The sequence below is a fragment of the Macrobrachium nipponense genome, chromosome 13 (assembly GCF_015104395.2).
Source record: "Macrobrachium nipponense isolate FS-2020 chromosome 13, ASM1510439v2, whole genome shotgun sequence".
In the NCBI taxonomy this organism is placed as follows: domain Eukaryota; kingdom Metazoa; phylum Arthropoda; class Malacostraca; order Decapoda; family Palaemonidae; genus Macrobrachium; species Macrobrachium nipponense.
Genome location: NC_087206.1, coordinates 63,808,081 through 63,834,552, shown reverse-complemented (window position 1 = coordinate 63,834,552; position 26,472 = coordinate 63,808,081). Strand labels below are relative to the sequence as shown.

General features: G+C 37.7%; 1 protein-coding gene across 7 annotated transcripts in view; it reads left to right on the top strand.

Moving 5' to 3' along the window:
- LOC135225854 (uncharacterized) overlaps window positions 1-26,472 on the top strand; it is a 151,331-nt gene that overhangs the window by 95,413 nt on the left and 29,446 nt on the right. For 4 of the 7 annotated variants that reach the window (XM_064265398.1, XM_064265396.1, XM_064265397.1 and 1 more), the window contains one exon: window positions 4,536-4,652. The exons of the other annotated variants lie outside the window; for them this stretch is intronic. In XM_064265398.1, coding sequence (XP_064121468.1) covers window positions 4,536-4,652 — 117 coding nt within the window. The remainder of the gene's footprint in view (window positions 1-4,535; window positions 4,653-26,472) is intronic. 7 annotated transcript variants of the gene reach the window in all.

The following is a 26,472-nucleotide window of genomic DNA, read 5'->3' as shown; positions in this document are numbered from 1 at the left end:
ATACACTTTCATTCTAATAGATAAATCATAAATATCCCATCGTAAAATTCCTTCATCTTGAAGTAAACGGGAAACACCTTTTTTCAGACCTTTTCTTTGGCTTTTCCATAGGGCTTTCCTAACCCCCCCCCCTCCCCCCCACACACACAAAAACAACAACGACAAAGTAGTTTGTAGGGAGGCTTACTCCCCGAGTAAATATGCAGAGAAAGGTTTTGTGAAGCAATGGGTCTCAGAATAAGAGGTTCCAGAGGTGTGATAGTGACTGAAATGTATGCAGCTGTCTTGGGTCAGTGGAGTGAGTATTTAGTGAGTATTTTAAGATTTTGTTAAACGTGAAAGAAAGAGAAGACAAACATGAACATGATTGAGTGGTTTATCAAGGTGAGCATGAGAGAACAGTTTGCAAGGACTTGTTAAGAGGCTAACTGTCTTGTACTAGAAATAAATCATGGTTTGATTAAGTTGTTGTCCATTAAACTTCCAGAATGATACGAAGCGCCTCAGCGGCGTGATCGGTATGGTCTCGGCCTGCTACCTCGGTGGCCGCGAGTTCGATTCTTGGGCATTCCATCGAGGGGTCAGAGATGTGTATTTCTGGTGTGATAGAAGTTCACTCTCGACGTGGTTCGGAATTCACGTGAAGCCGTTGGTCCCGTTGCTGAATAACCACTGGTTCCATGCAACGTAAAAACACCATATAAACAAACAAACAAACAGAATTATATGAATTTAATGTATTATTGACGAATTGTGAAACTTAAGTTTTCAACTTTTTTTGTCATCAATATATATATATATATATATATATATATATATATATATATATATATATATATATATATTATATATACACATCGGAAAGAGAGATAGAGAGGTAGGTATAGACAGGTAAAAGGACCAGAAATGAAGAGATGATAGGCGAGAGAGAGAGAGAGAGAGAGAGAGAGAGAGAGTGGAACAAGGACCAGAGTTGTATAGTGGACTCCCCCCCCCCCCCCTGTTTGGAGGAAGGGGGAAGCGGGAGGTAGTGGGTATTGCCGTTCGGTCTGGCCGTCCATACAGGTTTTACAACATGGGCACATATACCGAAATGGAAGGTATCGAAACACCACGGTGTTTAAGGGGGTTTGGTTAGAGGCATTGCTTCTCTCTCTCTCTCTCTCTCTCTCTCTCTCCACATAAAAGTGAGCTTGTATGACTTGCTTAGGGCAGGCTACTAGTAGAGCAGTAAAGGTATCAGCGATGTTGAACTGTCAAGTTATAGAGAAGCGATAAGTAGCTTTACATGGTCAAGGTACCAATGACGTAAAAGGGGGCGTGGCAGTTATCGTATATTTTCATGGAGATATAGATTTAAAAATTTTCAGAGAAAGGATCAACTTTCATGTTCTCCTGGCGTGGTTTCCTAAGGCGGAGGGTGGGAGCAATCATTCACATTTATACTGACTCCTGAGAGAGAGAGTGTGTGTGTCTCTCTCTCTCTCTCTCGAACGTCACCGAACGGCCCAAAACAGCAGGTCATGATTGGCGAGGTCCATCTTTCAAAGGGGCCCGTTATTACAGTACATGAAGAAGATGAAGAAAAAATATAACTTTCCTCTTCTCTGTTGCTATTTACTTGGGTGGGTCTCCCCCTCCCCCTCCCCCCGCGGGATTGGAGTGAGCAGGTGGAAGGGAAGTGTCCCTTATACCTCAACCATACAACATTGCTATTGACTACTGGCTTGTCCAAAAATGTGAATTAGTCCGGTGCCCTCCGATGCATTGCGCCGAAATATTCCCCCCCCCTCACCCCCCTGAGAAAAAAGGAACCACCACCCCATTGGTTTCTCCTTTAGAGAGAGAGAGAGAGAGAGAGAGAGTTCGGCTCTTTTACGAAGAGACAGAAGATTATTTATAACAAGCACGAAGGAACTAGTTCTTCGACGTCATTGGATTTTGCCCCGTCATTTTTTTTTTATTCTAAGTATTCACAGCAGCAGACACAGCTCTTGGTAAAAAGACAGGTATAGATTGTGATTGCAAGTTCCCTAAACGCCCTCCAATCCAACCTCTCTCTCTCTCTCTCTCTTCTCTCTCTCTCTCTCTCGGAGACATTATCATAGATCGGGAGAACAATCCCTCGCTTATGTGCGCTATCATGAAAAGTTTTGCTTTATAAATGCCAAAAGGGGTTCCGCTGTCACGGTTTTTAAAAACACCCCTCCCTCATTCCCCCCCCCCCCTCCCCTTCCAGGTAAAATGAGAGAGAAATAAAAAATTCCCTCCAGGAAAAATGAGAGAGAGAGAGAGAGAGAGAGATAAAAATTGTGACTAGCACACCAGGCAAACCGATGTGTTTTCAAATTCGAAATTCGAAATTCATTTTCTTGTTAAAACCTTTCAAACCTTTCACCGTCAATATCCGTTTCAGCGCTGAATGACCTTAGTTGCCCCAGCGCTTGGTATGTGTGTCTGAGATCTATAAAACAATCAAACACGTTTTTTGTTGGAAATGAATAATGTGTTCTGTAGGGAATCTCATTTCTCTCTCTCTCTCTCGTAACGTAACTAACCCCCTTTCCAAGCATTCCTCTCTCTCTCTCTCTCTCTCTCTCTCTCTCTCTCTCTCTCTGGCCACAGAACACAGTCGCACCACCACCTCGGTGCCTGGCCAGTTTTTTTTAGCTGTCAGTAACCGTAGCAGTTGCGGTAGAATGGAGCAGTTATAGTTGTTTGTGTGGGGGGGGGGGGGCGCATTAGTGTAGTAGTAGTTGCAGTAGTAGAAGTAGTAGTAGTTGTTGTAATTGAAGTAAACTGTAGCTGTAGTTTCTGTCGGCGTATCTCGTTGTCGAGTCAATACATATATATATGCCAACACATGCGCGAACCCCGTACATATATATTGGGGAAGGGTTTAGTGCCGACAATGCACCTCATATGGGACACTGTAATCATTGCTTAAGCAGCGTCTTTCCAGCCTCCCTCCGGCCCCTATAGCTGCAACATCTTTTCATTCATTTTACTGTACCTTCGTTCATATTCATATCTCTCTCTTCCATCTTCTCTCATAATAATTGTTTCACAGTGCGACTGTTACACCTTCCAAAGCTTCTTACTATCTGTTTCGGGGTTGAATGACCTCGTAGGTCCCAGTGCTTCTTGGCCTTTGGCTTGAATCCTATATTGTATCAATGTAACATATATGCGCAACTTGCCACATTGATTGTATGATCCTATGGTGAGTATGTGAATAGAAATTGTAGTTTTTTTTATGTAGACATCATTAAATTGTTTGGTGTGCTTCATTAACGGTACATTGTGTCCTTCTTGAGATTTCGCGAATTGTAAAGGATTGTACAGATCCATCGATCTCCCCGGCGTCCCCAAATCCTTAGGACTGATCCAAGTCCGACGTCTATTTTCGTTTTTAGAAATATTGAAGAAATCACTGTGTAACAGTTTTGATGACATTTGTTGTATGTCGGCTTCCGTTTAAAAATAAAGTTAAAAAAGTAGAATACAAATGTCCATTTGTATTTAGCATTTGAGGAAATCACTAAAACAGGAGTGATAATATTTGTCGTATATTGGCTACCGGTAAAATTAAAAAAATAAATAAAAAGTAGAATACAAATACCTCTTTGTATTACTATTGAGAAATCACTGTAACAGTTGTGATAATATTTGTTGTATGTTGGCTTTCCCCGTAATTATATATATAATATATAATAGTATATACTATAATATATAATATATATTATAGATATATTATATATATATACAGACACACACACACACATATATATATATCATATATATATATATATATATATATATGTAAGCAAAATACAAATACCTCTGTGTTTAGCATTTGAGAAATCACCGTGTAACAATTGTGATATTATTTGCTGTATGTTGCCTTTCCGTAATGTGTGTGTATATATATATATATATATATATATATATATATATATATATATATATATATATATATAAAGTAGATACAAATACCTTGTGTTTAGCATTTGAGGAAGTTAACTGTGTTACAGTTGTGATAATAATTTGTTGTATGTTGTTCTTCCGAAAAAAGAAGAAAAAGAAAGAAAAAAAAAATATATATATATATATCTATATCTACGTGTATATATATATATATATGATATATATATATATATATATATATATATATATATATATATACACACACACACAGACAAAAGTGTCAAGTCTGTCTCGTTTTGATGGGAAACAATTGGCGTACAATTCTGACTCTTTCTCTGTCTATCTGTCTGTGTATCTCGATCAATTTGTTGACATCTACTACTACTACCACTACTACTACTACTACGTGTCTGTCTCTGTGGGGCCATCAATATGTATCATCGATCTCTGTGTGTACGTTGTTGTTGTAGCCTAATATAGTACATATTTGTGCTTACCTGTCTCTCTCTCTCTCTTTCCAGGAATGCTAACCGCTGCCAGTCGTTGTCTCTCTGTTAATGTGGTTTTTTTTCTCTCTTCTCTTTTCTTCCCTATTCCCGCGGGCACAGGGGCCCACTGAAGTTGGAGGCGGAGGCGGACGATGACCAACCGAGAACCAAGTGCCCCCGACGTGACACAACCAATTCTCCCCCTCCCACTCATCCCCCTCCCACTTCGAGACGTCGGTGCGTTTTGGATTTTTACAAAAATTTGTCATCCACAACTACTATAATAACAGATTTATCTCAAGTCGTTCATCACCTTATTTTAATTTTTTTTCTTTTATAATCGCCTACCCCTACCCCTACCCCTACCCCTACCCTACCCCAACGATTTGCTCGTTTCACCTTATTTATTCCATTTTCTTTTTCTTTTTTATTTGTATTTTTCTACATAGAGTGGGCATGGAGAATATCATAGAGCCATTTGTTTGCTATATCTTGCGTACGCATTGGTAGTTGTGCAGATTAGTATGTAATAATATTACTATATTATATATATATATACAATATACATATATATATATATAATATATATATATATATATATATATATATATATATATATAAGTCATATCACATTACCGTGATTCAAATACATACATCGAGCTACAAATGTCCTTTAATATCTAATTCACTCTACCTCGGAATTAATATATTTTCATATAGCTTAACCCGAAGGGAATTTCTTTTTATTAGGCGATAATAAAGAATTGGTCGGCTCCCGGGCGCGAACCCAGGACACCATACAAATCCAGGACGAGTCAGTGAAGCTATCCTGGGATTTTGTATGGTGTCTTGGGTTCGCGCCCGGGCGCCGACAATTCTATTATCGCCTTAATAAAATTCCCCTTCGGTTAAGCATATATGAAAAATATATTAATTCCGAGGTAGAGTGAATTAGATATTAAAGGACATTTGTAGCTCGATGTATGTATATATATATATATATATATATATATAGATATATATATATATATATATATTCATATATACACATGTATATGCACAGGTGTGTACGTGTAAATATAGTTAGAGATAGTTGGCCCCTGTAACTTTTGTCTAGTAAGAGTTAGTTTGCGAGATGCTTTCATAATTCCTGTAATTTTATCGCTCTTGAAACATTTTTTTTTAGAAACAAGAAGGGGGGATCGGTAAGGTATATTTTATCATTGCTGTGGTTTCTATAGCTGGCCTCTTTTGGGCACAGAAGCTGATTGGGTCGACTTCTCCAGATAGATACTTTTTCGTTTTTTTTTTTTTTTTTTTTTTTTTTTTTTTTTTTTTTTTTTTTTTTTTTTTGTTAATTTCTGTCCGTTTTTTTTAATTGTGTTTATTTTTGGCTTACGTTTATTTTATTTATCTCTGTCTCGATGTCATTCTTTCCTGTGTTCTTTTAACTTTATTATTATTTTCTTTCGTCTTTTTTTCTTTTCAGTAACTCTTACATATCTACGTTATTCATTCGCTGTTTAAGTCTTATTTTACTTCCATTAATGCATTCACGATCCAGCATACTGTAAACCATGTCTTTACACGTACATACACACACAATTTTTCGGCCATTTTTTCGTGTGCGTAGGCTATCTACGCAAATCCGCCCGTACACACATACGCACATACTACATATAACCCTCAGTGGCGTGATCGGTATAGTCTTGACCTGCCACCTCGGTGGCTGCGAGTTCGACTCTCGGGTATTCCATTGAGGTGTTAGAGATGTGTATTTCTGGTGACAGAAGTTCACTCTCGACGTGGTTCGGAAGTCACGTAAAGCCGTTGGTCCCGTTGCTGATTAACCACTGGTTCCATGCAACGTCAAAACACCATACAAACAAACATACTACATATTTGTTCTCGTGTTTACGGACATTACTGTCATGATCGCACCTCGAGGTCATGTGCATGCAATTGAAAAATCTATTTCGTTTTTTATTTATTTTATTGTTTTATTTATTTATTTTATTTTATTTTTTAGTGTTATTTCGGTCGTTTTCGTATCTCTGCTCTTACGCCCCCATCCCCCTCTTTTTTTTCCCCCTACTTTTTTTCGTTTGTTTTTTTTTTTCCTATTTTCACGCAATTTGAGTACTTTCTCACCGACCATCGGATTAGTTTGAACATAGACTGCATATTTCTCCCCCTCCCCCCTTCACTATGTCATTTTTGGTGTTGCATAATTCGACCCAAGTGTGTATGCGTGCTACTGAAATACACAGCCTGAGCACTTGCATACACGCCGGTTTTCAAGTTTACAATTATTCCACTTTGAATGCGTAGTTATAGGTATTTTGAGATTGTTTTCCCAAATATACCTGAACTGCTCAGATGTGGCTTCGATGGCAAGACCTCATTGGTCTCTCTCAGTAAATGTGATTGTTTAACCTGTTGAATTCATCCTCAAGAATCCTTCGAAGTCATCCTTTTGATACAAAGTATTCGTAAAGGATGTTCATTGAAGAAAGTCCTACGAGAAGGTGATCACGTTTAAGAGTTATATGCATCGAAAAGTATCTTTTGATTTTATGGATCCAAGTTTATTAAAATACTATCGGGATACTAGAGAGAATTAGGTTTGGATCTGAGAGAAAATCAGGTCCGGATACGAGAGAGAGAGAGAATGAGAGACTTGCCGTCGAATCTGCACTTTTTTTTTTTTTTTTTTTTTTTTTTTTTTTTGCAAGCGTCGAATAGGATAATAGCACTGGCACAATTAATTCTCTTGTGTCCCTTACGAGGGAGGCGATGCCGACTTTCACTTATTTCCCCTCCCTAGTTTTAGTAGAAAAAAAGTAGATTTATAAAGTATATGTAAGTAGAGTAGAAACTTGTCATCACCATCTCGGTATAGACAATGCAGTAGAAACCGTTAGTAGTAGATGGTAGACGTAGCGTTTCCACTCTTATTCTTGTGTCTTGTTGTAGTAGACGTAGCGAATTTATACCTTTTCGCAGCTGTTGAATGTTTCTCTCTTCAGCGGAAGGATTATGGAGGTGAGGATAGAGACACGCCCCCCTTTTTTTCTGTTTCAGCGCTTCTCATTTTAAAACTCATTTTTGTTCCAAGACGAAACTTTCGAATATAATGTGTCCTGCAATGACAGTAATGGTATTTTTCTCTAACGATAATGATAATAATTGATATATGATATATGATACATATATATATATATATATATATATATATATATATATATATATATAAATATATAATATATATATATATATATATATATATATAAAAAAAATATATATATATATATATATATATATATTATATATATATAATATATATATTATATATATATATATATATATATTATATATATATATTTATTACTGTGAAATACTCGTTCATCCCTTACCTGGAGAGAGAGAGAGAGAGAGAGAGAGAGAGAGAGAGAGAGAGAGAGAGTCTGGTCTCTGAAATATAGTATTTAATTTATACAATTTTGGCATGCATATATATATATATATATATAGTATATATATATAATAGATATATATATATATGTATATATATATATATATATATATATATCTATATATATCGAGCTACAATGTCCTTTAATATCTAATTTAACAAGAAAATGAATTTCGAATTTCGAATTTGAAAACAAAAACATCGGTTTGCCTGGTGTGCTAGTCACAATTTTTATCTCTCTCTCTCTCTCTCTCTCTCACTCATTTTTCTGGAGGGAATTTTTATTTCTCTCTCATTTTACCTGGAAGGGGAGGGGGGGTGGGGGGGGGGGGGGGGAATGAGGGAGGGGTGTTTTTAAAAACCGTGACAGCGGAGGCGACATGAACTTTTAACCTCTCGCGGTGGTGGTAGTAGGAAAAGCTTCACTGATGACGTTCCTGGGTTTGAAAGGATCCAATAGGTTCGCGCCACTCGGTCTTCCATAAAAAAAAAAAAAAAAGGCCAAAATCATTTATCGAGAAAAAATTCCCCTTCGGTTAAGCATATATGAAAATATATTAATTCCGAGGTAGAGCGAATTAGATATTAAAGGACATTGTAGCTCGATATATGTATATGAATCACGGAAATGTGATGTGACTTATAGATTGGCTACGTGCTGTCAAAAGCACTACAAACACTACCGGAGTCGAGGTGGGTTGATGTTGTCTCCAAACCAACTAATTACCTGCGCGCGAAGGGTATATGAGGGTGAGAGGCGACATGAACTTTTATTTTAACCTCATCGCGTGGTGTAGTAGGAAAACCGCTTCACTGACGTTCCTGGGTTTGAAAGGATCCATAGGTTCGCGCCCTGGTCCAGGCAAATCTATTATCGAGAAAAAAAAAAATTCCCCTTCGGTTAAGCATATATGAAAATATATTAATTCCGAGGTAGAGCGAATTAGATATTAAAGGACATTGTAGCTCGATATATGTATATGAATCACGGAAATGTGATATGACTTATAGATTGGCTACTTGCTGTCAAAAGCACTACAAACACTACCGGAGTCGAGGTGGGTTGATGTTGTCTCCAAACCAACTAATTACCTGCGCGCGAAAGGTATATGAGGGTGAGAGGCGACATGAACTTTTAACCTCTCGCGGTGGTGTAGTAGGAAAAGCTTCACTGACGTTCCTGGGTTTGAAAGGATCCATAGGTTCACGCCCTGGTCCAGGCAAATCTATTATCGAGAAAAAATTCCCCTTCGGTTAAGCATATATGAAAATATATTAATTCCGAGGTAGAGCGAATTAGATATTAAAGGACATTGTAGCTCGATATATGTATATGAATCACGGAAATGTGATATGACTTATAGATTGGCTACGTGCTGTCAAAAGCACTACAAACACTACCGGAGTCGGTGGGTTGATGTTGTCTAAACCAACTAATTACCTGCGCGCGAAGGTATAAATGAGGGTGAGAGGCGACATGGACTTTTAACCTCTCGCTGTGGTGTAGTAAGGCAGCTTCACTGACGTTCCTTGGTTTGAAAGGATCCATAGGTTCGCGCCCTGGTCCAGGCAAATCTATTATCGAGAAAAAAAATTCCCCTTCGGTTAAGCATATATGAAAATATATTAATTCCGAGGTAGAGCGAATTAGATATTAAAGGACATTGTAGCTCGATATATGTATATGAATCACGGAAATGTGATATGACTTATAGATTGGCTACCTGCTGTCAAAAGCACTACAAACACTACCGGAGTCGAGGTGGGTTGATGTTGTCTCCAAACCAACTAATTACCTGCGCGCGAAAGGTATATGAGGGTGAGAGGCGACATGAACTTTTAACCTCTCGCGGTGGTGTAGTAGGAAAAGCTTCACTGACGTTCCTGGGTTTGAAAGGATCCATAGGTTCGCGCCCTGGTCCAGGCAAATCTATTATCGAGAAAAATTCCCCTTCGGTTAAGCATATAGAAAATATGTTAATTCCGAGGTAGAGCGAATTAGATATTCAAAGGACATTGTAGCTCGATATATGTATATTGAATCACGGAAATGTGATATGACTTATATATATATATATATATATATATATATATATATATATATATATATATATATATATATATATCATATATATGCATGCCAAAATTGTTTAAATTAAATACTATATTTCAGAGACCAGACTCTCTCTCTCTCTCTCTCTCTCTTCTCTCTCTCCAGGTAAGGGATGAACGAGTATTTCACAGTTGTGTATGTATATGTACATACATATATTGTATAATGATTTTCCCGAGGAGTGTTCCAAAGTTAATTACCCAAGGCATACGGTAATTTAAGGCTATATTAATCATTGGGAGATTATTGGAGGACTTTGAAGATAATTACGGTCCTTGCGAAAATTAATTACGTATTTTATGTTCCTCACGTTACCAATTTTTTTGTTTTTCTAAAAATAAGGCGTCTCCTGAATAATAATAATAATAATAATAATAATAATAATAATAATAATAATAATAATAATAATAATGATAATAATAATAGGTTTACTTTCCCATTTTATTGACTCATGTGATTGTGAGTTTTCTTTTAATAATAATAATAATAATAATAATAATAATAATACAGGTTTTATTAAAAATAACGGCTACTTTAGCCGCGTTTATTTTGTATAAAAGTTTCTCTTATTCTTCTAATTACTGACTTTTTCTATACAAAGTAAACGCTGCTGAAATAGCCATTATTATTTTCAATAAAACCTGTATTAATGAAGGTCTCTTTCCAACATTATAATAATAATAAATAATAATAATAATAATAATAATAATAATAATAATAATAATAATAATAATAATAATAGAAACACGTGAATCGTGTTAATGACCATGACTGAGTTGTAACGCTACTTATAATAATCGATCGATATTGAACCACAATCAGGTGTTATTCTCAGGCCACGAAATCAATACTTTTAGACCTATTGCGTCAGGTATACATTTATTTTTTTTAGAATTGGACAAAAGCAGATACTACTGCGATCATATTGGTGATGGTAACTAGCTGGACTTTTCCTTAATAATCGTCGTAGATTATATTTATACAGAATAAAGATGCGTACGTGATTGTATTTCTGAGAAAATCCTTAAGAGATTTCGGACTTGTTGGCGTATCAGAGATGAGATACCTCATTGTGGCCATATATATATATATATATATATATATATATATATATATATATATATATATATATATATATATTTAAAAAAAATATTTAATATTTACCCCAAGTAAAAGTCGGTTGCGGAATAAACCATTCACGTATCTCTTACAGAAACTGGATCGTCAGTGATAACATTCCTTCACTGTAGCTATCGTAGATATCGTATGGATACACTCGTCTTAAAATTATTCATAGTAACACCAGTCATATCTCCTTTTTTTTCTGACTGTGATGATAATGAGGCAAGATGCCTTAAGTAGCCGTTATGACTTGCTATCCAATAACCCAAACGACTGACTCTCTCTCTCTCTCTCTCTCTCTCTCTCTCTCTCTCTCTTCTCTCTCTCTCTCTCTTTGTTAAAGACGAAAATCGGTTGTGATAGCTGAGCTGAGTTCTTGGAAACCATACCCAGGTTAGAAATGGTTAACCTGGAAGGGCGTGCAGTGCTCTCTCTCTCTCTCTCTCTCTCTCTCTCTCTCTCTCTCTCTCTCAGTATTTGCTGATGTTAATATTTCCAGTTAGAAATTATATTCTAGTAGTTTCTCTGTTTCTCTCACACATATATAATGACAAACACCCCGATAAAATAAAGCAATTATCGATATGTAGTACTAGCGTTTGTTCTTGTCTTACAAAAGTTCAAAGGATAAGATTTGAATTACTCTTTAATCCTTGCAAAAATCTGCTTTGTTTCCAGATAAAAAAAAGCAAAAAAAAAAAAAAAAAAAAAAAAAAGCAAAAGGAATATCTTAACCCTATCGTCGACGCCCATGCTACTCGTAAGGTGGGTTTTAGCACGGTCTAGAGAGTACTAGACTCTCTCTAGACTTAGGTTTATAGTTTTTCTCTCGCTAAACGTTACCCCAGTCTGGCAAATCTACCTGAAAGTGAGAGTCTCTCTAGACTTAGGTTTTTCGTATTTCTCTCGCTAAACGTCACCCGAGCCTGGCATACCTGAAAGAAAGTGAGAGAGCGAGAAAGCAACATGGCCGGCGTATGCCAGGGAAAACATCATTTGACTAATGTCTTCTTCCCTTGACGTAGGGAAGATTATCCGTGATCCTTTGTCGGGGAAAAGGAGAGAGAGAGAGAGAGAGAGAGAGAAGTATGTTTTCCTCACAGAGGGAAGACGTGAGCAGCAACGGCGCTGTAGTGACAGAGAAGGCCATATTGTAATAAATCATTGTCATTACAGCGAAGGTGGAGTGTGTAATCACATGCTTAAGGTGACACCTTGACTACCCTAGTACTAGTACCCTTAAAGTTCTTATATAGTGTATATATATATATATAATATATATATATATATATCTATATTAATATATATATTAATTATTATATAATATATATATAGATATTATTAATATATATATATATATATATATATTATATATATTAATATATATATATATAGTGAGAAAGGTATTTAGCCTTTGTCATAAAGGGGAGGGGGGAGCACTCGATCGCTTCTATGTAGAGGGAGCGTCCATAATCCAAAAAAAAAAAAAAAAGAAGGAAAAACTTTTATTATATATCCTTTTTGCACTGAAAGAAAGAGATTTCACACCCTTTTTTGCGCGTTGAATGAAGGTTGTATCCTTTTCGCACAAATAAATAAATAGATAAATAAATGACGAGCGGGTGTGTGTTTGGACGTCGTCAACGATGAAAGAGTAAAGGAAACGATGAAAGAGTAAAGGAAACATGTCAGGACCCCCCCCCCTCCCCCACCCCACCACCCTTATAGAGCGGTGAAGCGGTTAAGTCGACGCTTTGCTGGAAAGAGATAGACTAGACCGAGTCCACCGATGAAAATTATTGAATATTTCAAGTATGCCTAATATATAAAGGCTCGCTTGTATATCAGGATGCTTTTATAAGGAAGATGGCCATCGTTCTCTTCCGTAGGAATAGAGAAAAAAATAACGATCTTAGGTCGGCACAGAAGGTCTTCTTAAAGGGGAACAGCATCGTACGTATACGGACGGGAGATGCACACACACACACACACACACACAGGCTATATATATGGTGAGGGGAGAATTAATAAATGGTTTATGTATGGTAATTGGCAGAAGGGGAAAGCAACAACGGAAGAAAGGATGATGGCGATGATTGTGGAAGGAAGGATTGCGGAGAGAGAGAGAGAGATGGAGAGGGAGTTAACGGAGGGACGGGAGAGGACAGGCCGGGGGTGTGTGGGGGGGGGGGACTGGACAATGCAAAAATCAATTGAAAGAAACTGTGGTACTATTGTACTGTACAGAGGCTTCGGATCAAAGTCTAGGCTTTGCCCCGAACGGTTGTCTATACTTGTGCTGACTTAGTACATGATATATATATATATATATATATATATATATATATATATATATATATATATATCTGTGTTGAATATATCTAGTCTGGCTGATAAAGCAAACCACATCTTGACGGTAGGACTAGGAATCTATAGTCTCACTGATAAGGCCTTGGAACGCCAGGTTATTTCAGAATTATTTTGAGGTCCAGGACATTACCGTCAGGATAAAATTAAAGACAAAGTATATATACAATTGAAATTAATGAATTTCGTTGTACAGATGACAGTGACGTTAAGAACAAGACCTTGAGATGTTGAGAGTTTTCTTACAGAATATCACTACCAAGTGAACTCCTCAGTTTATATAAATGAAATCAGAGAGAAGCAGAATCCATCACTGTAACCAGACTAATGCAACGGTGAAGGTGAAACATCCTACGGTGTTGCGATACGGTGTGTAAGACCATCATCGCATCTGCTTGTGCTTTCTGTTCCGTATGCTTTGTGGTAAGAGTATGGGAGGGGTAGGTGGGGAAGAAGTATGTAAAGGGCTGGTTTTTGGGGATGGGGGGGGGCGTTAAAAGGTAATTGTGGTGAAAGCAGTGGTGGTTGCACCAGTAATGGTAGTAAGTAGAAATTCCAAAAGCAATTTCGCAGAGGTTCGGGTCTGCCGAGTTCGGTTGTAGCAGCACGCTTTCCCAAAGGTACGGTAGTGTGAACGCTGCTATGGAATAGCATGCAATGCGAGCGAAGTTCATTGATGAAAAAGCTTTTTGTTATTCTAACTTAAGGGTGATTTCGTCATTTTTTCCCCCGAATCAGTATGCGGAATATCTTGCGCACAGAGAGAGAGGGAGAGGGTGTTTGGGTTGGGGAGGACAGCAGTAGTGGGAGCAGCGGTTGCATGCCTTCGTATAGAGGTAGTTTAGTTGGATGTCGCCATGTGCAGTGTATGGCCGCCCAACTATTCTCTTTCGTCAAGGAATACCAACCCTCCCGGTGACTTCGCTTTGCTTGAGGGCTCTCTCTCTCTCTCTCTCTCTCTCTCTCTCTCTCATACTTCCACATGTCCTGCGGTTCCCGTAGCCTGCTTAATGAGTAGAGACTTGCCTTACGGGAAATTGAAATAGAACAAGTATCTTCCTTCATATTCCTAGACTCAAGTTGTGGTTCCAAGTCGTTCTCTCTCTCTCTCTCTCTCTCTCTCTCTCTCTCTCTCTCTCTCTCTCTCTCTCTCTCTCTCTCCAAGTTGCAAGAAAAGGGTGGGAAGTATCCAGTTACAGGATCATCTTGTAATAAATGAATAAAAATCCATTCGTACTTCTCCCGTCACAGCGGCTGACGGCATGTGGTAGCTCTATAGACAGACACACAGACAGGGAAATGGCAGCCTTTCGCCCCCAAGTCTATAACATGCTGCCTGTTTGCCAGCGTGGTGTCCGTTTAAACCCATAGCTCGGTGCTTCATTTATCCGCTATGGTATACCAGGCATGCATTCGTGCAAGGTTCACGGCTCACTTTCTCTCTTTTTCGCCCTCTCTCTCTCTCTCTCTCTCTCTCGCTCTTTCGCCCCCGGTATGCGTATAACACAACTTCAACTGTATTACTTTCTGTTATTGATTAGTACTCGTGTACTGCATGCAGTTTTGTTTTTTCTCTCTTTTTCCCCGTTACTTTTATTGCACCTGGGTGTCAGCTGTGTGTGTGTGTGTGTGTGTGAGGAAGGTGAGATTGGGGACCGATTGTTTGTTGCTGGTGGTACTAGTACTAGTACTAGTAGTACTATCCCGTAGCTCGAGCATGTGTTTATTGCGGTATACCGTTGCCTCTCGTAAGTTACAGCGTCCATGTATTATTATTATTATTATTATAGATGATAATACACAGTTGCCAGTGGTGCATCTCTTCGGCCTCTCAAGTTAGTAACAGTTTCCGTTTTTGGTAACTGTCCGTGGAAAATAAAAACGCGGACTCCGCGAGTATAAACTCATTATCCGTTGAAAGGGCTTCTTCTACCTTTTCCATGCCATCGATTCAGCGAATAATTCCTTTTCATGATGACAGATTAATCGGAAAATTAATATTCGTCAAACGATTTCTTTACACATCTGAAAAAAAGGGTCGGAATGTGAGGCCTTTTATAATTATTATTATTATTATTATTATTATTATTATTATTATTATTATTATTATTATTATTATTATTAATTGCTTATCCGATGTGTGTGCGTCCGTGTATTGACCGTGTAGTACTGGCTGTGCGTGTGCTTGTGTGTGTGTGTGCGTGCGTGTTTTTTAGCAGTATTATAGCAGTGGGAACAAAATGGCGGGACTAGGTGTAGTAGCAGCACCGGCAATCATAACTGCTATGGAACTCTCTCTTCTTCTTCTCCTTCTTCTTCTTCTTCTTTTTCCCTGCAAGTTCATCTTTATTCGCGATCACCCGCATGTGAAATTGGCTATTGTACATTTGTCGTGAGAGAAAGAATGAATCAATTTGTTAATAATTATGCACAGTTTCGTTGCTCTCTCTGTTAAAATGTGACACGCTCTCTCTCTCTCTCTCTCTCTCTCTCTCTCTCTCTCTCTCTCTCTCTCTCTCTCTCTCTTAGCAGTGAGAGTATATATACGTATGTTTGTAACTTTGCAGTAATAGAGAGAAACGTTTCCTTTAGACAATTCAACTATCTTTATACCCGGGAATGAGCCCAATTCGGACTCGAACTCACCAATCCTTCCCTCAGGACGCATCAGTCATCTTCAAGAAAAAAACGCAGCATCAATTAACACAGAAAGAAAGGACCAAGCCTCACTACTAACCTTCTCGGATTTCTCCAGTTCTCCCATTTTACAAAATCCACAGGGATCAACTTCAGCATCAAAAAATACTACGCCAGTATCCAAGAATACCAGAAAAACGGAAAAATGAAAAAAAAAAAAAGAACACAATTATTAGACCAATGTAACTCAAATGGACTCAACTCTGCGAAGAATTAAATATCAACACAACGTGAAATCTTGGAAAACTAAGAATTTGAATTATACAATATATATAGAGAAGAAGACCCCGACATAAATATTAATCAATGAGCATGGTATGAAACGAAATGAAACTATGAAAATGTTTGGATATAATACATATACGCAAAACTTGCTGATGAACTTTGCAGGAATAGCAATAGCAATCAGGAATAATATTAGACATAAGATAATAGACGATTTCCAAGACGACTTTTTAGCAGTCCAAATTCAAACTAACAAAGGACCAATAGTGATCGCTACAGCTTACAAGCCGCCAAGAAGACATTATTTCCCGCTTCCAGATGTAATGAAGTTAATAAAACAGGATGGGAACCTACCTATCTCATTGCAGATTTAAATGGCCAGACACCAACTATTTGGATACAGGCAATCTAATTACACAGGTAAAGAAATTGTCAGATAATAAATAAAAAGTATATCATACACTTAGGACCTGATTTTGATACTTTCGTAGCAAATAACAGAAAAGGAAAGCCAGACATAATATTAGGAAATAACAAAATTCACCTCAATATTGCCATTACAGAGGGCCAGCAACCTCCTCCGATCATATACCAATGGTAATCACATTGTCAACAAATCCAATAATGATTCCATCCTTAGAAATACCAAATATAAAAAAGAGCAGCTGGGAAGGCTTCAAAAATGAAATAGAGGGAAAAATTAGTAGACAACCAACAAAAAATTCAAATGAAATAGAAATAACCAAAGAAAAAAATAGTTGACGAAGAAAACTTGAAGAATGGTATAAAAATATAGAGGAAGCTATAAAAAATCATATACCCATAACTAAATACACAACACTTCCACACCCTATTAGTAGTGATAAGTTAAAATTGATACAATGGCACTACAACAACAACATCCAAAACACAGTACTTATACAGGTTGGAACAACACATTGATGAGAAGATATGTATCATTACAAGAACAGTTAGTACAAGAAAACTCGAGATTATATCATCAAAATTGGGAAGACTTAATAAAAAATACACAAATACAGTTACAATAACCCAAAACATTTCTGGAACTCCGTGCAAGACTGATGGGAAGCAAAACTAATACATCGCCATACATAAAGCATAGGAATGAGAAAATATATAGATGACCAAGAGAAGGAAGTACTGCACAAGGCCTACTGGCAGGAAATATTCCAGATAACGCAGGAGGATAACCAAAATTTCGACAACCAACATGAGACAATAGTCAATGAATTCATTGAACAACATAGACACAGAACGAATCCGCTCATGCAGCCGACATAAACAGACTCCAATGAAGACTGCCCTCTAACAAGGAAAATAGAATTATGGGAAATCAAAATAATATTAAAAATTTTAAACACAAGGCACCAGGAAGAAGTGAGGGGAATTAACAGGTCATAATTCAAAATTTACCAGATGTTGCACTTGAAAAATTGAGAGAAAATATACAATTGGGCTCTCTCAATGATATTTTCCAATTATATTCAAGAATGCAATAATGATTTTGATACCCAAACCAGGAAAAGATACGTGCCAGGTAGAGAATTTTAGACCAATATCACTACTAGAAATACCTGGCAAAATATTTGAAAAAATAATAAACAACAGACTAGTGTTGTTCCTAGAAGGTAATCAGCTACACAATAAAAATCAATATGGATTTAGAAAAGGAAGAGGAACCAGATTGCAATAGCAACAGTATATGAGAGCTTGCACTGTCAGAAAAGTAGATACCTATGCAAACCTATATGTAGAGATATAACAAAGGCATTTTGACAAAGTATGGATACACGGACTTCAATACAAAAAATATTACATCTCAACCTTCCAGGCATTTTTGAGAAGAAAATACTATGCAACTTCATCAAAGATTCGAACAGCAGCAATCAAGTCACTAAAATTACATAGGGAATCCATTCCGTTATCTAAGTGGAGTCCCACAAGGATCTGTACTCAGTTCAACATTATTCATATTATATACATCAGATATGACTCCACCACCCAGAGTACTGTACTGATGTCCTGCTTTGCAGATGATATAACTCAAATAGTATACACCCTGAAAAACGTACTAGGAGAAGAGACCCAAATTTGAAATGACAAGTAGCACAAAAAACAATGAACCAATTGAAAGAATAAATCAATTTGAAAAGAAGTGGAAGATAAAGACAAATAAATCCAAAGTCCAACTAGTATCGGTATCTGCATACAAACCTGCACAAATATTGTTAGACCAACAACCAATGAATTTTACTAAAAGTACAAAAATACTAGGAATGCAATTCGGACAAAGGGGAATATCAAGACATGTTAGAGAAAGGCTAAGGATAGCAAGAACACAAAATACAAAGCTGAAAAGGTTTAGGAATATGAACACATCTATCAAAATCCATTTCTACAAAAAGCCTAATCAGACAATAATGGAATATCCACCAATACCCACGTGCTTTGGCATCGACTTCCAATATAAGTGCATTACAAAAATTCCAAAATAAGATTCTAAGGTCTGCAGTGAGAAACAATCAAGAAGATGACGATCTGAATATAGAACAAATACATAAAAAATACAAAATAGAACCAATTAATCAGAGATTATACAGAATGGCAACCAATATATGGAGTAAACTAGTTCAATACAATAGTGAATTAGTAGAAGAATCAGAAGCAGAAGAGAGAAACCTTGACCCAAACAACATAGACCACAGATGGTGGAGAAGAGTATCTTCATATATTCATCGGGATGAACCTCGACCATTATATATTAATTAAGAAATGTCTTGTGAAAAAGTAATTTGTAGAATTTAATATGTAGATGTGATGCAAAATCATTAGATAATTCAAAATTAAGTTTAGAGTTAGAAAATTGGAACTTTATTAAATATGATTATTGATGTAATAAAATTCAAAATATGTAATCTGTACAATTCACCATGTCATATAATGTATAATCATTATTGTATTATGTTAATATTAGCTAAAAAATTTGCAAAAAAAAAAATTGTACCTACCCAAATATAATCGTGGATAAACCACACTTTAACCTTACTCTTACTAATACTTAACTTTCTAAACTATTCCCTACCAGGTTAGCTAGCTCAACTACCCTCACTCTTACTTTCACCCATCTTACCTATCAGCTAAAAAAAAAAAAAACTATCTTAAGTACAGTTGCGTTTCATTTATATATATATATATGTGTATATATATATATATATATATATATATATAGATAGATATAGATGGTATATTAGATAGATATAATATGTATCTTATATATATATATATATATATATATATATAAATCTACAATATCTGGTTAAAATGAGAGTACATACACCGATAGTTAGCGTAATATATGAAGTCCTGCGCACTTTTTGATACTCTGCAATTCGTCATGAATAGAATGCATTAGAGATTGTGCCTCCTCTAGTATCTAGGGATAATGGCCCGCCCCCCTCCCCCACCCCCCTTAGTAATAAGGAGAAAGGTACGAACGGTTTCTTTATGATGTTGAAGTATTTCGTCTGGATAGGCACCAGGAGATGTCGTAATTGCCTTGTATGCTTCGTCCCATATTTATTATTTTCCAATCACGTACAGAGGAGCAATTGCCAGTGAGAACAAGGGCAAAGAATCATCCAAATATGGTAGTATATTACGCATGAGTCTCACTCCACCTAGAGAGAGAGAGAGAGACAGTTAGCAAGATTTGCAAGTGAGAGGTTTGGTGGGAGTGGTTGGGGTTGTGGGGGTTTGTAGGGGGTAGGGGGAGGGGAGGGCTAGAAATTGGGCGAGGTAGGAACCGCATAGGTAAGGTTTAGGAGCAGACACCATGTCGAAAGTAACTCATCAGAAGCTCTCAACCTGCAGGAGCGGCTAAACTTGTTGGAAAAAGAGGAAAAAAAGAAACGAAAAAAAAAAGAAGAAAAAAAACAACCTGACACTTGGTTGGTCCCAAGTTGCTCATTGGTGTGTAGGGGTAAGATAGTAATACTGACGTTAAGGAGAGTTCAAAGAGAGAGAGAGAGACTTACATCGACTGAAGGCAAAAACGGGTTAGCAGTTCGTTTAAGTACTTACGGACAAAACTCGTTATTATGTTTGACTGCAGATTCCATAGAAAGGCGATGTTGCTTAGACAATTGAGAGGTGTATTTGGGAAGAATTCGCAATATTTTTGTAGGGTCTTTCTCTATATGATATTTACAGTCTTCTGCTTATGTTTCTACGATAATCCCTAAAGGACTTGCACAAATCACGCCTCTGTAAAGTTGGGTACATACCGGCTTAAAACCCTTTTGAGGGGCACTCTAAATAGGAAAGATTATTAATGTGACTTTTTTTTTTTTTTCTTGACTTTTTTAACGTGTGACTTTTTTTTTTCTTTTTTTTCTTTTACCCTGAATCGTTTTTGGAAAGCTTTTCGTAAGTAGCGTGTGTGAAGTTTGCGATTTAAGCTTTTAACTATGTGAAATGTGTATGTATATATATATATGATATATAATTATATATATATCTATATATATTATATGAATTAAATATATATATATATATATATATATACTATATATATATATATATATATATATATTATTTTGCAGTGGCTTCAAAAAAGTTGATGTAGTTACGAGCGCGTCTTATGTTCGAGCCGCTCTCAGTACTAGTTCCTTCTTTAAAAAAAAAAAAACACACACACACAGAAACACAGTGAAAGTTGCATTACGTCGTCCCCCCCGCCCCCCCGCCCCCCCCCCCCCCCCCAAAAAAAAATCTATGGGATAACGAGTTCTCCCTATAGAAAAGAGGCTTGATTATATGGGAGCCTGTAATAGGAACTGTCGTTGTATAGGACCTCTTACAGAGGCTGTCTTTACATAGGATCTCTTACAGAGGCTGTCTTTATATAGGAGCTCTTACAGAGGCTGTCGTTATATAGGACCTCCTACAGAGGCTGTCTTTATATAGGACCTCTTACAGAGGCTGTCTTTATATAGGATCTCAGAGGCTGTCGTTATACAGGACCTCTTACAGAAGCTGTCGTTATACAGGACCTCTTACAGAGGCTGTCTTTATATAGGACCTCTTACAGAGGATGTCGTTATATAGGACTTCTTACACAGTCTGTCTCTATATAGTAGAACCTTCCATACAGGATAGTCATTACCGCCTCTTATTATAAGAGTACTTTCATTGTAACTTGGGGGCTGTTTTCAAATAAGGCCTCCTACAGAGAGAGAGCCGCTTACAGAGGCTGTCGATACATAGTAGTGCGTTTTCTCGGATGGTAGATGGACTGCGTGGACGCTCCTGTACCGTATTTTGTACTTTTGTCTTGTGCCTGAATAAAGCTACTTCATGGAACAGCTAGCTGACTTTAATGTGGCTTCCCCTTTGGAGTTCATCTCCCTCGCTTCGCTCTGCAGCTCATAGCTGTGACTACTCGTATGGATGTGTGTTGTGTGTGCCGGCTACTATTTTTCTTCTTCTTCTTCTTCTTCTTCTTCTTCTTCTTCTTCTTCTTCTTCTTCTTTTTAAGGCTGTTCTTGATCATAAAACCTTTCAAAGTTATGTAGGCCGCTTTTTTTTTACTGCTCTTGATCAATATAAAATCTTCTAAAGTTATGTAGGATTCCTTTGACTTTTTTTTATTTCTTTAAATTTTTTATTTTTGAAGGCTAATAACCACTGGTTCCATGCAACGTAAAAACACCTTACAAACAAATAAACCAAAGGTCTAGTATTCAAAGTTGAGGGGCAGACTTTAACCTGCATTAATAGCAACTTTATATAGTTGCCAGTTACTACCACAATCTCTTTGCTAGCAGCACTTGGCAACTTTTTTTCACTTTCTTATCAAAATATGATATCTTCTTATTGAATTTCTTATCCTTACTTTAGACGTGAAATGTCACTCCCTTATCTCTTGATCCCTTCCTCTCTTTTTCTGCAGGTATTATTTTTGTCATTGTTCCCTTAAGCTCGAGGAGAGAAAGCTTCGTCCTCTATGGTCTCCTGGGAAAACCTGACAGACCGCTTTTTGAATCGACCTTGGAACTCAGTAGTAATGCCAGTTCTGTGAACGTCTGTCCTTCTGCTGTCAGACTGGAATAATCCTCTTGTTTCTGTTTTCCCTGATTGACAGCCTTTCATCCTTAGGAGGCAGAATGTTTGGTTGTCCCGTCAGTGGCTGAATCCACCATACTTCTTTCCTGTTTCTAGTTTTTTTGGCTTTTGGGGAAGGAAAAGGCAGTAAATTTGCCTCGTCCGTTGGTTGGCCTTTGCTCTGTAAAGAGACCCTCATCAGATGAGAGGGTCTAGTATAGGGGTTCTTAACCTTTTGGTGACTGTTGCCCAGTATGGTTCCATACCCCCTTTGCTTAAGTCCACGTAAACCCTGTTTGTTGACAATATAACTTGATTTACTAAGTTCAGTACATACTTTGGGTATGAATAGAACATACAAGAAAACCAAAAGCATGTATAGTTTCATATAGTTATTTATTCACAAAATGTACCCATGGTATACATTGACACATTAAAATCAAATCTATACAAATATCCAGAGATCAAGTCCCATACCTCCCAGCATGTGGTTCTCATACACAAGGGGTATGGGTACCCGCTATTATAAGAATCAAGGGTATAATACTTTTTGTATTGTCTGTAATATTGGACTTGGACTCTTTTTCCATATTTGTGTAAATAAGAAAGTTCTCTTCATACGTCAGAAGGTTGTCACTTCGTTATAACGGTTTTCCTCTTTGGGACGGGTTATATTGAAGAGTTTACTGTGGATATACTTTTTGGTAAACAAAAATATGTGCAAATGCAACTTGGAACTTGAAGGATTCCATACGTTATGGGAAGAACAATGTGGCAGTCAGGGTCTGCAGAAAGAAATTACAAAAATATAAGTTAATATGAGTTATGTGGAGAAGGAATTTGATTTTCCAACCCCCCCCCCCCCCCCCCCCAACCCCCCCCCCCCCCCCCCCCCCCCCCCCCGAGGAAGCATACTATTAACTCACTAGTTTATTTTTCCCCTTGTTTTTGGACCCCTGGGAAATTCTCAGTTTGCAGTCCCCAGTCCTCTGCTCAAATATAAATGTATATAAGTATATAGTGTGTATATGTATATATATACACACATACATACACGGTAGATGTGCGCTATTCTGAATAATAATGTTATTGACCATCGTAAATACTATAAGGAAAGAAAATAATGAGTGGGAAAAAAAAAACTCCCAGTAATAATAAACCAACACGTAGTTTAGCCCCATTTTAGGCAGCGTACATAACAACATCCTTTTGACCAAGAGTAGAGCTAGCTAGCTAGCTGTATAGCGCCCCAGACACATCTGCTCTGTTCCAGAGTCGTTTACCTTCCTTCCTTCCTTCAGTTGCCTTTGATCGTTGGCAACAATTGGAATTTTTGACTTCTGGCGTTGGCTCTGATGCTGGCCGGCGTCAGCTCTCTCTCTCTCTCTCTCTCTCTCTCTGGTGGCCCTGCTCATCTGCGTGTGCATTATACGCTTTTGTCTACACTCTGGCACACAGAGACGGTATATGTCAATGGTTGTATATATTATATATATATATATATATATATATATATATATATATTATATATTATATATATATATATGTGTGTGTGTGTGTGTGTGTGTGTGTGTGTGTGTGTATATATATATAATCAATATAGGGAGTGGCTTCATAGAACATATGATCGACACGGCGGTCGATGCCACATTCATATTTCAAGTGCTGAATTGCAACGAGAAAATCGTCCGAATATTTTTAATAAGAGTTTAGTAAATTCCCCTCCGAGCTCCTTCCTCCTCCTCTCCTTCTCTCTCTCTTCTCTCTCTCTCTCGTCTCTCTGCACTCTCTCTCTCTCCTCTCTCTCTCTCTCTCTCTCCTTTTCCTATTCCTTCCTCATTCATCTGGCACACGGAGGAGTCCGCCTCTTTCTTCTGTCGCCAGCACACTAGTAATAAACATAATTCAGCCCAGCCATCACACGATGACTCTCAATGGCACCTACGTTTGGCACTGGTTCAGAAATAGCGGAGGGACGAATACGTACTCACGAGAGAGAGAGAGAGAGAGAGAGAGAGAGAGAGAGGGAGGTTGTCTGTGTCTCTGTCTGTTCGTTATTGTCGTCGTCATCAGGTTCTAGTTGTTTCAGGAAACGTTTGTCTAATGTAGTAGGCATTGATAATTGTGGAGCGCGCGTTCAGTGGCTACACCGAACACCCATGATGCACGTATGTAGTATACGTGCCTGTGTGTGGGTGATTGCATGCGTACGTACGTACGTACGCACACGTACGCACGTACCATAAAATCCTGCAGCGAATTGCAAAATGGCACGCCTACTATGCTATACTTCTCACCAAAAGGTAATGCTGTAAATATAGACTTGACGGAAAGTAGTACTTTGGCGATGGTGGGCGGATTGGGCGTTAGTTTGTTTTTTAGAGAGTTGGGGGTGGTGGGGTGTGGGGTGGGGGGGGGGGGGGGGTGCGGTAGCGGTGAGAGATGCACAATGTTTATTTTTCGCGTTGAGTTAAAGATGCAGGAATTTTAGGATAGGATAGTTTTTATTTATTTATGAGAATGAAAATGTAAGAAAATCAATCAATAACGTGCATGTCAAACAGTGCAGAAGAATTATTTTTGATAAAATATAGCGTATTTATTTTAATTTTCGTTGACGAAACGCCGTACTATTTGACCTTAGATTTTAGCACGTGCCCAGAGTAAGCTGAAGGTCGGCTCACCCCTTGTTTGATCTTTTCCTTCCCGTAAAAGAAACCCACAGACACAAGCAGGAGTCTTCACCCCTTTTCTTCAGCAACCATAAAAACACCTATCAGAGTCTCTCTCTCTCTCTCTCTCTCTCTCTCTCTCTCTCTCTCTCTCTCTGCAGGCACCCTGCATCGACATAGCGCGCGCGCGCGCACGCACACACACACACACACACACACACACACACCCGAGATGAGTGAAATCCGCACGCCAAACACCGAACAGTACTTAATCGATTGGGATATGCAACAGAGAGAGAGAGAGAGAGAGAGAGCGCATAGCATAGATTCCAATTAAGGAAATTATCTTCAATTTCGTGTCTGTTTATTTGCAAATAAGTTTAGAGAATTGTACTTCGAATTGAATTGGACAATTTTTTTCTTCATTTTACTGGTTTGTTTTTTCACATTATTTGAATTTTACGCTGCCTTGCATTTTCACGAACGATAAGATAGAATTATCTTTAATTTCGTGTTTGTTTATTTGCAAATAAATAAATTAATTAATTAATTAAAAGTGAACTTCGAAATGAATTGGAAAATTTTGTCGTCTTCATTTCACTGTATTTTTTCACATTATTTGAATTTCCTCTGCCTTGCATTTTCACAAACAATAAGACACTTACCTTAGCCTATCCCTGTGTGTGTCTCTTTGCAAATGGGTTGTAGCGAATGAATCCGTGTATATGTATACATGTGTACTTTTTTATCTCCCGGACATAGCTGTTGCATGCGTATGTACGTGTCCAAGTAGTTTGATATTTTCTTCACACCGTCCGTGCCTATTTAAACGGATATGCCCGTACGTGCTTGCATGTGTTGTCCCGGCATCCCCAAGCAAGTTGTGCTTTAAAATCACCCGACAGGAGACACTTGTCCATCTCACCCGAGCGTCCCGTGGTTCTCTTTAAAAGAAGAACCCCACCCCCGCGCCGCTGGGGATCAAGCAAGCAAGCAAGCAACTTCGGTTTCACACACGATATAGAGCGGCGTTGAAGAGGTGGATATCCTCCCTTTCGACTTTTTTTCCGTTCATTTCTCTTTTTTTTTTTTTTTTTTTTTTTTTATTTAGATTTTCTGAGGTACTACAGGACCAGCAGTTATATCGCTTTGTTCTGCCTGGTGGTGGTGGTGATGGTGAGGAAGACGATGAGGAAGCAGAAACGGCAATAATAATAATAATAAAAAAATAATAATGATGATGATGATGGTGGTGATAATATG